Source organism: Mustelus asterias, unplaced genomic scaffold, assembly GCF_964213995.1.
Source record: "Mustelus asterias unplaced genomic scaffold, sMusAst1.hap1.1 HAP1_SCAFFOLD_1229, whole genome shotgun sequence".
NCBI lineage: Eukaryota > Metazoa > Chordata > Chondrichthyes > Carcharhiniformes > Triakidae > Mustelus > Mustelus asterias.
The window spans coordinates 86,583-101,407 of NW_027591174.1; the positions used below are offsets into that span (position 1 = coordinate 86,583).

Consider the following 14,825-nt stretch of genomic DNA (forward strand, 5'->3'; position numbering starts at 1 on the left):
AGTGTGGGACGGAATTCACTCAGTTACCCCACCTGTTGAGACATCAGTGAAGTTACACTGGGGAGAAACTGTCCACCTGCTCAGTGTATAAAAAGTGTTCGGAATTTCATCACAGCTGCTGAGGCACCAACAAGTTCACAGGGGTTGGATTCTGCTGTTATTGTTTCTGCTCTCAGTTACATCCAGGACTGCATTTTGTTCATTCTCACAGTTGGTCAATGGGGAGGGTCGGAGGGTTTCTTTCTGCTGGACTGGCCGGTCTCACAACTTTGCCTCCAGTGGGCTGATGTTCTTTGAGTCTTGTTGCGAATACCTTGTTTTAAATTTCACAAGGATCACAGAGTGACCGGGTGTGAGGAAATTCAGAGATATTTAGTCAGCATTTCTGTTTGAAACTCCCCCAGATGCCCATCCAATTTCCTTTGTAATTGTTTATTGTCTCCATTTCCTCCATCCTCGGAGGCAGTGAGTTCCAGGTCATTACCATTCGCTGCATCAAAATATTCTTCCTCACATCCCTCCCTACATCTCTGACCTGAAACTTTAAATCTGTGTCCCCCCTCGTCCATGTCCCATCAGCTAATGGGAACAGCTTTTCTTCGTCCACCTTATTTAAACCTGTCAGAATCTTGTCCACCTCTATCAAATCTCCCCTCAACCTCCTTTGCTCCAAGGGGAACAACCCCAGCCTGACATTGACAATAAAGAACAAACGAACAGAATATGTTACTGTCTCAAATCAAATGGGAATGTTTAATTTCTGTTTTAAAGATATTGTGAATATATTGTCCTGGACAATAAAGGAATTGGAATAACTCACCTTGGGAGTGGTTGCATGGAATATGTCAATCTGGTATCCATCTGCAGTCCAGTGAAAGTCTGGAATGTGTAGCTGGAAATCCCTCCCTAGCAGTACTGTGGGTGTACTTACACCTCAGGCATTGTAACAGTTCAGGAAGGCAGTGTTGGGGTTGACCATGGCCGAGGCAGCTACAGACAGCCACATATTCTGTTATAATTGAAGGACTGCAGATTGAATGTGAGGCATTATGGGACTGGACTATCTTGACCACATTCCTGTGACTGCTCAGTTTCTGCAATCACGGACCATTAAAGCTGCTTAGCAGGGCCCAGACAGAGAACCTGGTGAGAATATTTCTCAGAATGAGTTAGAATTAAACTTATTCCAGGACCGGCTGGTGTTCAGCGGCTGATATACTTGAATCTGTGAAGAGGAGGTCTGACCAATCAACAAACAGTAGCAGATAGTTGGTTCAGAAGTTAAAAAGCGTTCTCAGGCATTGTTTAAATTATTTTATCCCAAATTTGTGATAAGAACTGTGAGGGACTTGTGACCCGTTAGTCGGTGCGGTAACGGTATACTCCAAATAGCACTGGACTGAAAAGCAGACCTCAGAGTAGATTCTAATGGTTATAAACTGACCCAAGCAAGGCCAGTGAAAAATCAGAGCTTGAGTGAGGACTGGACAGGTCTCTTACCTGCTGTTTGGAAACTAAGAACAAGAAACTTATCGATAAAATTATTAGAGAATAGAGCCAACATTTCGAGTCTGGGAGACACTTCATAACCGCTCTTATAAAGGGTCATCCATACTTGAAACATTGGCTCCACTCTGTCTCCACAGATACTGTCAGACCTGCTGACATTTTCCAGCATTTTCTGTTGTTGTTTCAGATTCCAGCATCCGCAGTATTTAACTTTTATGATAAAATGATTAGTTCTGATTGGAATCCCCACGACCCTCCCGCAAAACAGAGGGAGTGGTGGCAAAAGGGGAAAAAGGATAAGGATGATAAAGTCTGGGTTCTGATTCTCCGAGTTCATGGAGAATCAACAAAATGAGTGAAGCAGTTTATAAAGAACAGAAGTTACCAATCCCTAACAAAAACTGATCAAATAAAAATAATTAGGTGGTGGAATATAACAAAAAAATTAAGAGATGAAGTTTACAATCGAGTTTGTTTTGATTTTTATACTTGTGTAAAGTGGTATTATTGTGGGCCAATTTTTTTCTGCTCACTCCCCACCCCTTTAGGTTCTGTAGAAAAGTTAACCCTTTCAGCAGACAGTTCATTTGTTTTCAAATCATCTGAAAACTCATGTCTATTTTAGTTTATAATTGAAGATTTATGGGAATTGGCTAAGATGGGATTTCGGCATTTTTAAAGTATAAAGAAGTGGTCTTGAGAAGGCAACTTGGGAGAGAGAGGTGGAGGGAGATATGTTTACAGAGAGGTGTTGAGAGCTGTTGGTTTTACAAGTTATCCACGTTTTTGGAGCCGTCACTTCATGTCCTGGTCTGAGAGGGATGGAGAGAAGTCTGTTCAATTGTTAAAGTGAACCCTTCTCTATTAACTGTTAATCGATACTTTGCCTTTTATCGTTCTGACTTGTTACATTTTTAATGGTTAATAAACTTTCTGAATTCACCATTTAAAGTGTTCTTTCTTGCCATATGGTTAAGTCACTGGAACCTGGTGTGATTTACGATTAGGGAGGTTATTGTAAACAAGAGAACCCTCATAAATCTTAGTTCAAATAAATCAAAGTTCTTACAAATGGAATGTTATCCTTTATTCTGAGAGAAATTGAACAGAGAAGTAAAGATGTTCTGCTTCAGTTATACAGGGTGTTGCTGAGACTGCATCTTGAACACTCGGTGCAGTTTTGTCTCCTATTTAAGAAATGATACAAATGCATTGAAAGTGGTTCAGAGGAGGTTAAATAGATTGCTTCCCAATTCTTGACCCTCACAGTATAAATTTTGTCCGATTTTCCTTGTCTTCACCTCTGACAAAAAGTAATCCTGACTCAAAATGCTGTCTCTATTCTCTCTTTACAGATGATGTCAGACTTGCTGAGATTGTCCAGGATTTTCTGTTTTTGTTTCAGATTCCAACAACAGCAGAATTTTGCCTTCATACCAACTATTGTTGGATAAGGGCATCAAAAATATCGGGTGTGGAACGAGAATGTGGAACGCAACTGTTATGGTGAAATTAAAATAATGGACACAAAATGGTTACCTGGCACACAAAATGGACTCTGGGGACATTAAAAGGCACTGGCTTTGGGCACAGACAGTTACACAAAGAGTTAAAACCTGCAGTATCTGAATTGCTGCAGGAAGCTGGTCAGACCTGGGGCACTTTAAGACTTGAGATAAGAGCAGACCCAGAACAATGAGTTTGATGATAAGATCCGCCACTGATGGGGACATAAATACATAAATGTATATATCGAAACCAGTCATTGATAGAGGACATAACTGCATAAATGTATCCATTCTATGTATAATGATGTGTTAACTGTCCATGTCCGTACCTGTCTGCTTGTAACAATGTGTTAATTGTCGATGTCCGTATCTGTCTACTCAACTTGTAACGATGTGTTAACGGCTAATGTCCGTACTATCTATTGTCTAAAAGATATAAAGATGCTCAACTACCATTGTGTAGTTGAGAAGGTCGCTGCCAAGTACTGCGGAGTACCAGTGCTTTCTCCCAAAGCTTTGTCCGAAATAAAACTGTTTTGTTGAACCTCCAAGTCTGACTCCGAAGTGGTAAATTTCCCACAACACAAGACAAACAGATCAGCCATGATGTAAATAAATGCTGGAGCAGACTCAAAGGGCCAAATGGCCAACTTCTGCTCCGATGTCGAATGTTGGTCACAGATTTCTGAGAATTGTGAAACAAGGCTGGAAGATTCGCCTTGCTTGTGTTCGTGGGAAAATGTCCAGGAGAACCATCACTGTGAAGGACAGTTCTGGGATTAAAGGTTGCCAGACTGGAAAAGGAAAACAATGGAAATAAACTCTTGGGGAGTGAAAAATCACCTTGGACTCATTCTTGGAGAATTGAGTGTCAACATTCCAAGATGGAATAAAATATAACCATTGAGTGCGACATTTGATGGTGTTAAGAGTAAAAGGGCAAAGTTCAATTTTACAGTTTAAGGGTTATGTTCCCTACAAAAAAGTGTTTCGTCATTGTTGCTTCCAGTTTGTTGGAGTAGAAGTATAAAACTTGAAGTTTTGTCATGTGATTCTTTGATTTACACATTGAGTTTAGAATTCATTTCTTTAAATTACTGATCATTACAGAGATCCTAATAATTCATTCAAAGCCCTGTGTTTTGACTTCCCATTTGAGCCTGGGGCACCTTTCTGTCTCTCTATTGCTCGTGTCAATGACAGCCAGGCGACGGAGCTGAGGGCTGAATTTAGCTGAGAATAATGAGGCCTGCGCCCCAGTTGGGAAACTGCAATGTATGTTGCAGTAATCGAGAGACAGGAAGGTGCTGGAGGACTGAGTGAGAAATGGGCCTCCAACCAATTGTTATATCGGTCACTCAGAGCTAAAGAGAAACTCGTCTCTTTAAATACATATACAGGGAAGAGGCTGCAATGAAATCTGCCCCTTTTAACACGCACAAAAGCTGGAGGATGAGATTGGCAGGCTACAGGAGGACTCCATTCAGCCCATCATCCTCCTGCTATCTCTTTGAAAGAACTCTCTGATTCACCCAACTGCACTGTTCTTTCCCCAAATTCTTCCCACTCAAGTCTTTACCCTTTGGAGGTAAACTATTGAATCTGCTTTCAGGCAGATCAGAACAACTCACTGTGTCAAAAAATAAAATCTCATCTCCCCCTCTGGCTCCTTTGCCAATTACCTTTGAGGGACTCACTTTCTGTTAAAGAGCCTGCCAACCCCTCTCACCCACTTTCCCTAAAGTGCATCAATCTCATCAGGAAAAGTCCAGAAAAATCAAATATTTTTACTGATAAAAGTTTATTAATGAAACAGAACATGGTTAAAACAAACAGAAAATGACTTGAGGATCAAAGACAACCAGAGTAAAAGGATGTTCACAATGTTCTGGACACAAATGGTTTCTCTTTAATTCATCTGTAGCCTGTTCCCTGCCCTCTTTGTGGAACACCTCCGCTCAATCCACAAGCATGACCCTGACCTTCCGCTTGTCATTAGAATTCACCACCTTGCTCTCACACTCACATTTCTGTCCTCGGCCTGCTGCAATGTTCCGGAGAAGCCCAACACAAGCTGGACAAACAGCCCCTCATCTTCCGATGAGGCACTTTACAGCCTTCTGGACTCAACATTTAGGTCAACAACTTCACACCCTGAACTCTCTCCTCCATTTTGATTTGTTGTTTTTTGCCGAGTGCCAGTCTACACCTTGTTTTCATGTATTTTTGCTTCCAGACAGAGCTGTCCTTTATTCTGCCATTAACACTTACTCTGGACCAATGCTTTGTTTCTTTACCACAACCATTACCTCTCCCTTTGCCTTGGGTTCCGGGATATTTTTGTCATTTAATCTCACCCACCCCCTAACCAATTCCTGACTTTCCCTTTTGTCCTACCTGACCCTACCCCCTTTCTCACCAGCATCAAACCCATCACATTTCTCCCTCTCTTTAGTTCTGAAGTAGAGTTACATTGGACGTGAAACATTAACTCTGTTTCTCTCTCCACAGATGCTGCCAGACCTGCTGTGTTTTTCCAGTTCTTTCTGTATTTATTTTTGATCTACCTGTAGTGATAGGAAAAACACTATTTACTATCCCAGAAAAATAAATGTCCTTCATCAGCTTTTGTGGATCAGTTCAGTGGAAATGTGCTCTCCCAGGCTCAAAGAGCATCAGCCCACTGGAAGCAAAGTTGTGCGACCGGCCAGTCCAGCAGAAAGAACCTCTCCGACCCTCTCACTTCACCAACTGTCAGAATGAACATGGTTCAGTCCTGGATGTGATTAACAGCAGCAAGAACAGCAGAATCCAACTCCTGTCATCACTTATGAACTCGCTGGTGTCTCAGCAGGGATGTTGACTGAGTGAATCCCTTTCCACACACAGAGCAGGTGAATGGTCTCTCCCCAGTGTGAACTCGAACGTGTACCTGCAGTCTGGATAACTGAGTGAATCCCTTCCCACAGTGAGAGCAGGTAAACAGCCCCTCCCCAGTGTGAACCCGCTGGTGTGTCAGCAGGCTGGATGCCCGGGTGAATCCCTTTCCACACACACAGCAGATAAATGGCCTCTCCCCAATGTGAGTTCGCTGGTGTTCCCGCAGGTTGAATGAATCAGTGAATCCCTTCCCACACACAGAGCAGGTGAATGGTTTCTCCCCAGTGTGAATTCGCTGGTGTCTCTGCAGGTGGGATGATGTTCTAAACCTCTTTGTGCAGTGAGAGCAGCTGAACGGCCTCTCCTCGGTGTGAATGTGCTGGTGGTCCCTCAGATCCTGAGACCTTTTGAATTCACTCCCACAGTCGGAGCATTTAAAGGGTCTCTCACTGGTGTGAACTCGCTGGTGTTCCTGCAGGTTGGATGTTGATCTAAATCTCTTTGAGCATTGAGAGCAGCTGAACGGTTTCTCCTCAGTGTGAATTCGCTCGTGTCTCAGCAGTTCCTGCGCCCTTTTGAAGCTGCTCCCACAGTCGGAGCATTTAAAGGGTCTCTCATTAGTGTGAGTGACTTTGTGGTTCAACAACTTGGAGAAATAAGTGAATCCCATGCCACACACAGAGCAGGTGAATGGCCACTCCTCAGTGTGAATACGTCGGTGAATTTCCAGCCGAGATGGGAATCTGAATCCCTTCCCACAGTCCCCACATTTCCATGGATTCTCCATGGTGCGGGTGTCCTTGTGACTCTCCAGGTTAAACAATCAGTTAAACCTCACACAGAACACAGGTACAGTCTCTGCCCACTGTGAATGCTGTGATGTATTTTCAGGCTATATAACTGGTTAAAGCTCTTTCCACAGTCAGTGCACTGGAACACTCTCACTCGGGTGTGTGTGCGTTGGTGCTTTTCCAGTCACACTGACGTTTAACGCCTTCTGAAGCAGACAGAACAGAGAAACATTTCTCCTTCTAGATGCAAAGGCCGATGGTATTCAGGTCCAGATGAATTGAGCGACTGTCAAATCTTGACGTGGCGTATGGTTTGGGATTCTGTCAATGGATCCTAACCTTCTGATATCCTATAAAAAGAGTTTGCAGCAGACATCACAGTCACTACGGGATCAAAATTCAGAACAGATAATTCTAGTTTCGATAGAACATTCTTTCCCCACTCATTCCCCTAAATCTGTAAGTTGGTTAAGATATGGGGGTAGTGATTAGTCATGCTCCTGAACTTGCTGCCTGTGAGGGTAGTCAAGCAGAGATGATCAGTAATTTCTCAATGAGATTGGATGGGTGCTGCAGGGTTACAGAATGGGACCCTCTCCAGACTGACAGAATTGCTCGACAGAGAGTCAGCAGGGCCTCGAATTGTCCAATGGACTCCTCCTCTGCTGTAATGACTCTGACTGGAAATATATAACGTAGCTACAGTACTACATTACAAGACAAGAAATAATAATAAATGTACTTTATTATAGAACCATCCAATATTTATCACATAACCACACTGTCATAATTCTGTCCTCAGAGTTTTAAAGCACAGCAAGAGGCCCTTTGGCCCATCGTATTTGTGCTAGCTCTCAAGCACCAATCTGTTCTAATCCCACCTTTCACCACTTGGTCAGTAGCAGCCTTATATGTTATGACATTTCAAGTACTTATCTAAATGCTTCTTAATGTTGAGCGTTCCCACCTCTCTCACCCTTTCCGGCAGTGAGTTCCCGATTCCCACCACCCTCTGGGTGAAAATCTTTTCCCTCAAATCCCCTCTAAATTTCCTGCCCCTCACTTAAATCTATGTCTCTGGATATTGACCCAGTTACTCAAGGTCAGTGAATGGAGGGTTCATATTTTTGTACATCTCAATCAGGCCCCCCCTCAGCCTTCTCTGCTTTAGGGAGACCAATTCGAGCCTCACCAGCCTCTCTTCATGACTGACACGTTCCAGCCCAGGCAGCATCCTGGTGAATCTCCTCTGCACCTTCTCCAGTGCAATCACATCCTTCCTAAAGTGTGGCGACCCGAACTGCAGACAGTACTCCAGCATTTTATACACTCAATCAAAACCTGCCTGCTGTAATATTTGATGCTTTGGCTAAAAAAGACAAGTATCCCATATCCCTTCTTAACCACTTTATCAATCTGTCCTGCTGTCTTCAGGGTCCTATGGACATGCACCCCAAGGTCCCTCTGGTCCTCTGTACTTCCTGACGGCCTATTGTTCATTATCTGTTCCCTTGCCTTGTTCGTTCTTCCAAAATGCATCACCTCAGACATTTCAGGGTTAAATTACATTTGCCACTATTCTGCCCACCTAACCAGCTCGTCCACATCATCCTGTAATCTAAGGCTTTCCTCCTCGCTATTTACCACATCACTAATTTTTGGACCATCAGCAAACTTACTGATCGAACCCCCACATTCATATCCACAGGAAGCTCCACGCGGCCATTGACACAGGGCACGGACTCTGATTGGCTGGAGGACCATCGCCCATCCGGTCCTCCAAGCGTTGCCATTGGTCAATCTGCCGCATGTAGACAATGAGGGGGCGGAGCCTGAGCCCACGTGGGGGTGGGCGGGGCTTTGACCGCCAGCCGCGCTGAGCTGGTGTCCAATCCGCAGTGTTTTGCTTCTGTAACCAGTGATATTGCTGCCAATGGGACACTGTGTGCTGGGAACGCCCCTCTGAGTCATTGTGACGGCACAATGGAGCCCTGCCTGAATCAGCCAATAGCGAAGGAAATTCGACATGTCAACTATGACTCTAACCAATTTTTACAGGGACACTACAAGGGGTGTGAATGTGGCCCAGTCCATCACGCAAATCAGCCTCTTATCCATTGACACTGTCTACATTTCCTATTGCCTCAGAAAAGCAGCCAGCATAATCAAGGACCCCACTTATCCTGGACATTCTCTTTTCTATCTTCTTCCATCGGGAAAAAGAGACAAAAGTCTGAGGTCACAAACCAACCGACTCAAGAACAGCTTCTTCCCTGCTGCTGTCAGACTTTTACAAACAAAGAACAAAGAAAATTACAGCACAGGAACAGGCCCTTCGACCTTTCAAGCCTGCACCGACTATGCTGCCCGACTGAACTAAAACCCCCTACCCTTCCGGGAACCATATCCCTCCATTCCCATCCTATTCATGTATTTGTCAAGATGCCTCTTAAAAGTCACTGTCATATCTGCTTCCACTACCTTCCCTGGCAGCGAGTTCCCGGCACCCACTACTCTCTGTATAAAAAAACTTGCCTCGTACATCTCCTTTAAACCTTGCCCCTCACACCTTAAACCTGTGCCCCCTAGTAAGTGACTCTTCAACCCTGGGAAAAAGCTTCTGATTATCCACTCTGTCCATGCCCCTCATAATCTTGTAGACTTCTATCAGGTCGCCCCTCAATCTCCGTTGTTCCAGTGAGAACAAACCAAGTTTCTCCAACCTCTCTTCATAACTAATGCCCTTCATACCAGACAACATCCTGGTAAATCTTTTCTGTACCCTCTCCAAAGCCTCCTCCTTTTGAATGGACCGACCTCATATTAAGCTGATCTTTCTCTTCACCCTTTCTGTAACTGTAACACTATATTCTGCACTCTCTCCTTTCCTACTCCCCTATGTACTCTATGAACAGTATGATTTATCTGTATACCGCGCAAGAAACAATACTTTTCACTGCATCCCAATACATGTGACAATAAATCAAATCAAACCCATTGCTGCATTTCCTTCCTGAAGCCACATTTGTCCAGTGGGGCCTGTCCCCGGGAGAAAGCGCTGCAGCTGCCGTTGTGTTGGGTGTTGAGGCGGTGCCGCTAGTTCCTTATTGGGGGTGTTCAAGCCTCCACTGGGTGTGTGGAGCCTCCCCTCCCACCCACTGCCCCTAACGCTGCCTCCGCTTATCCGCCTCCTCCCCGCCTGACGATCAGACAAACAAGCGCCTGTCCCTGGACATGAGCCGCACTGCGCATGCCCAACGTCACAATGCCCAGGGACTGATTGACGGCAGCTCCGGACCAATAGAGAAAGGGGGCGGGTCTGGAGGACCGAGCGGGAGCGGCTGGTCCTCCAACCAGGGTGAATAGAGTGAAGCATGCGCAGTGTGGGTAATGGCGGCGGACGGACGGTTTTAACTCGAATCCGAGATCAGTTCAAGGTAAAGGAGAGCGATGAATGTGGTGGGTGGAGAGGCTTCGTAAACATGTTGTTCAAACTCAAACTTCGGGAAAATAACTTCCCGGGCGTCCTGTTGGTACCAACTTGGAGGCGCAACTTGTCGTGTTGGGCCTGGACTGACGGCCGTCAATCTGTCGGTGGCAATGTGTGTCAGTGCGCATGTGCGGCCGGCATCTTTGTAAGGGGCAATGTGCAGGAGGGTGCAGGTGCGATCGCCATGTTTGTCGGGGGCGCAGGAGTGTCCACCTTTGTGATGTATGGGACCTGAACCCACTGCCGTCCATGTTGTGCAAGTACATCCACCCTGCTGGTAAGAAGGAAATTCCAGCATTTTGACCCAGCGACTGCGAAGGAACGGCGATATATTTCCAAGATGTGGAGATGCCGGTGTTGGATTGGGGTAAACACAGTAAGATGTCTCACAACACCAGGTTAAAGTCCAACAGGTTTATTTGGGAGTATAAGCCACTAGGTTTCAGAGCGCTGCTTTTTCATCACGTAAGTGGGAGTTCTGTTCACAAACAGGGCCAAACTCAATTTACAAAATAATGGTTGGAATACGAGTCTTTACAGGTAATCAAGTCTTTAAAGGTACAGACAATGTGAGTGGAGAAAGGGTTAAGCACAGGTTAAAGAAATGTGCATTGTCTCCAGACAGGACAGTTAGTGAGATTTTGCAAGCCCAGGCAAGTCGTGGGGGTTACAGATAGTGTGACATGAACCCAAGATCCCGGTTGAGGCCGTCCTCGTGTGCGGAACTTGGCTATCAGTCTCTGCTCAGCGACTCTGCGTTGTCGTGTGTCGTGAAGGCCACCTTGGAGAACGCAGAGACTGATAGCCAAGTTCCGCACACATGAGGACAGCCTCACTAACTGTCCTGGCTGGAGACGATACATATCTCTTTAACCTGCGCTTAACGCTCCCTCCACTTGCATTGTCTGTACCTTTAAGACTTGATTACCTGTAAAGACTCGCATTCCAACCATGATTTTGTAAATTGAGTTTGTGTCTTTATATGCCCTGTTTGTGAACTGAAATCCCATTCACCTGACGAAGGAGCAGCTCTCCGAAAGCTAGTGGCTTTTGCTACCAAATAAACCTGTTAGACTTTAAACTGGTGTTGTGAGACTTCTTATTGTGTTTACCCGAGTCCAACACCGGCATCTCCACATCATTCTCGGTGTAAACAGGAGGGGATGTGTTTGGAGACAGAATGTTCCAGTTTTCACCCTGACATTCCCAGTATGAATAAGATGCTAGACCAAATGGGGATGTTTTAAGACATCATTTCATTGCCTGGTCACTAACCTCCTTGAGCTCAGCTCATTCTGGGCTAGGAGTGTTTGATGGGGTGGTGTAGAGGGAGTTTATGAAAACTGTGCCTACTCTCTGGCGCTGTTTGGGGACAGGATGTCCCAATTCTCCATCTTTAAAAGGTCAAAGAGAGGACCAGCTGGATTAAATGGTGTTGCTTTATGACATAATTTAATCGCCTGGTAACTAACCTCCTGGAACCCAGCTCGTTATGGGCTGGGAGTGTTTGGTGGGGCAATGCAGATGGAGTTTTTCTGATCTAAAGTGTTCCTCCTCTCTGACACTGTTTGATGTGGCACATAATGGGAGTTTTCCTTTGTACCTAGCTTGGGTGGTGCTTCCCCGGGAGTTTTTCACAGGATGATTTGGAGAGAACTTTCCTCTGTACCTTAGATGGGTTGTACATACCTTAGGAGTGTTTGATGGGAAAGTGTAGAGGGAGCCTTGCACTGTCCCTCAAGTGTTGCAATTACCCTGCATGATTTCTACTTCACAACATGTGCATTAAATTTTGATTTGATTTATTGTCAAATGTATTGGGATACGCTGAAAAGTATTGTTTCTGGCACGCTATACAGACAAAGCATACCTTTCATGGAGTACATGGGGAGAAGGAAAGGATAGGGTGCAGGTACAGGTAGGGTGAAGAGAAAGATCAGCTTAATATATGATAGGACCATTCAAACATGACAGTCGGAAGAAGTTGTTCTTGAGTCGTTTGGTACATGTTTTCAGACCATAGAACCATAGAACATTAAAGCACAGAAACAGGCCTTTTGCCCCTTCTTGGCTGTGCTGAACCATTTTTTTGCCTCGTCCCACTGACATGCACTTGGACCATATCCCTCCACACCCCTCTCATTCATGAACCCGTCCAAGTTTTTCTTAAATGTTAAAAGCATTCACCACTTTATCCGGCAGCTCATTCCAGACTCCCATCACTCTCTGCGTGAAGAAGCCCCCCCTAATATTCCCTTTAAACTTTTCTCCTTTCACCCTTAACCCATGCCCTCTGGTCCTTTTCTCCCCTAGCCTCAGTGGAAAAAGCCTGCTTGCATTCACTCTATCTATACCCATCAAAATCTTATACACCTCTATCAAATCTCCCCTCATTCTTCTACATTCCAGGGAATAAAGTCCTAACCTATTCAACTTTTCTCTGTAACTCAGTTTCTCAAGTCCCGGGAACATCCTTTTAAACCTTCTCTGCACTCTTTCAACCTTATTAATATCCTTCCTGTAATTAGGTGACCAAAACTGCACACAATACTCTAAATCCGGCCTCACCAATGTCTTATACAACCTCACCATAACACTCCAACTCTCATACTCGATACTTTGATTTATAAAGGCCAATGTACCAAAAGCACTCTTTATGACCCTATCTACCTGTGGCGCCACTTTTAGGAAATTATGTATCTGTATTCCCAGATCCCTCAGTTCTACTGCACTCTTCAGTGCCGACCATTTACCTTGTATGTTCTACCTTGGTTTGTCCTTCCAAAGTGCAATACCTCACACTTGGTCTGGCCAACATGTGACTCCAAAGCCACAACAATGTGGTTGACTCTCAACTGCCCTCCAATGGCAACTAGGGATGGGTAATAAATGCTGGCCAGCCAGCAACATCCATGTCCCATAAATGAATAAAAAGAATTCAATTGAACAGCCTGGTGGGCTGAATTTCTAACTATTTCTTACGATCTGTCAGGAACATGAAATGGTGAGTGTCGATCAGCATTAATTAGCACCTTCAGGAGAATTGGGTAGTGTATATTAAAATTTAAAGTTTATTTAATAGTCACAAGTAAGGCTTATATTAACACTGCAATGAAGTTAGTGTGAAATTCCCCTAGTTGTCACACTCCGGCACCTGTTCGGGTCAATGCACCTAACCAGCACGTCTTTCAGAATGAGGGAGGAAACTCATGCAGACACGGGGAGAATGTGCAAACTCCACACAGACAGTGACCCAAGCCGGAAATCGAACCCGGGTCCCTGGCACTGTGAGGCAGCAGTGCTAACCACTGTGCCACTGTGCCGCCGAATGCTAAATGGAATGAGAGGGAGAGTGTATGTGTGAGGGGCGTGGGTGGAGATTTAAAGAATGTTCCATGGAAACTACAATTGTCTGTTTTGAATTTCTATCATGTGCTGACAGTGATGATTTTTGTAAACTCCTTTCAGTGGATATTGGAAGGAGAGGTTTGGAAAATGGAAATCTCAAAAGAGTCACTTGATTCATAAGGACGTGAAAATCATCAGCCTTTTTAACATCAGTGTGAGTGGAAAAGCACTGAGATTCTCACACCCGTATCAGAGTGTTCCAGTGCACTGATTGTGGAGAGACACAAGGACTCCGACACCATGGAGAAACCATGGAAATGTGGAGACTGTGGGAAGGGATTCAGAGCCCCATCTGAGGTGGAATCTCATCGACGCAGTCACACCGGGGAGAGACCGTTCATATGCTGCACTTGTGGGAAGGGAACCAATCATTCATCGAATCTGCTGAGACACCAGCGAATTCACACTGAGGAGAGGCTAGTCACCTGCTCACAGTGTGGGAAGGGATTCATAGATTCATCCACCCTGGCGGAGGGGGGGGGGGGGGGGGGGGGAGGAGGAGGAGCAGGGGGGGGGCGGGGGGGGGGGGAGGAGCAGGGGGGGAAAGAGAAAGATTGAGAGAGAGAGAAAGATTGAGAGAGAAAGAATCCAACCCCTGTAATCGCTTGTGAAATTGTTGGTGTCTCTGCAGGTTGGATGACCGATTGAATCCCTTCCCACACACAGAGCAGGTGAATGGTCTCTCCCCGGTGTGAACTCGCTGCTGTCTCCGCCGTGTGGATGACCTCCTAAACCTCTTTGAGCAGTGAGAGCAGCTAAACGGTCTCTCGTCAGTGTGAATGGGTTGGTGGACCATCAGTTCCCCAGAGCTTTTGAAGCCACTCTCACAGTCAGAGCATTTAAAGGGTCTGTCTTGGGTGTGAGTGACCTTGTGGCTCAACAGATTGTTCAACTGAGTGAATCCCTTCCCACACACAGAGCAGGTGAATGGCCTCTCCCCGGTGTGAACTTGCTGGTGGGTCAACAGATTGTTCAACCGAGAGAATCCTTTCCCACAGTCAGAGCAGGTGAACGGCCTCTCCCCGGTGTGAATGCGCTGGTGGGTCAGCAGATTGTTTAACCGAGAGAATCTTTTCCCACACACAGAGCAGGTGAACGGTCTCGCCCCAGTGTGAACTCCCTGGTGTGTTTGTAAATGGGATAACTGAGTGAATCCCTTCCCACACACAGAGCAGGTGAATGGTCTCTCCCCAGTGTGAACTCCCTGGTGTGTTTGTAAATGGGATAACTGAGTGAATC

At 45.4% G+C, this 14,825-nt stretch overlaps 1 protein-coding gene across 1 annotated transcript; it reads right to left on the reverse strand.

The window, feature by feature from the left end:
* Positions 1 to 4,976: 4,976 nt before the first annotated feature.
* LOC144488036 (uncharacterized) lies at positions 4,977 to 9,795 on the reverse strand. Its single transcript, XM_078206057.1, has 2 exons — positions 9,683 to 9,795; positions 4,977 to 7,038 (listed from the first exon to the last, which is right to left on the reverse strand). The coding sequence occupies exon 2, from the start codon at positions 6,682 to 6,684 to the stop codon at positions 5,842 to 5,844; it is 843 nt and encodes a 280-aa protein (XP_078062183.1). The 5' UTR covers positions 6,685 to 7,038; positions 9,683 to 9,795; the 3' UTR covers positions 4,977 to 5,841.
* Between the last annotated feature and the right edge of the window lie 5,030 nt (positions 9,796 to 14,825).

Excerpts from the sequence above, each read along its gene's own strand:
- LOC144488036 (XM_078206057.1), bottom strand. The coding sequence starts at position 6,684 with ATGGAGAATCCATGGAAATGTGGGGACTGTGGGAAGGGATTCAGATTC.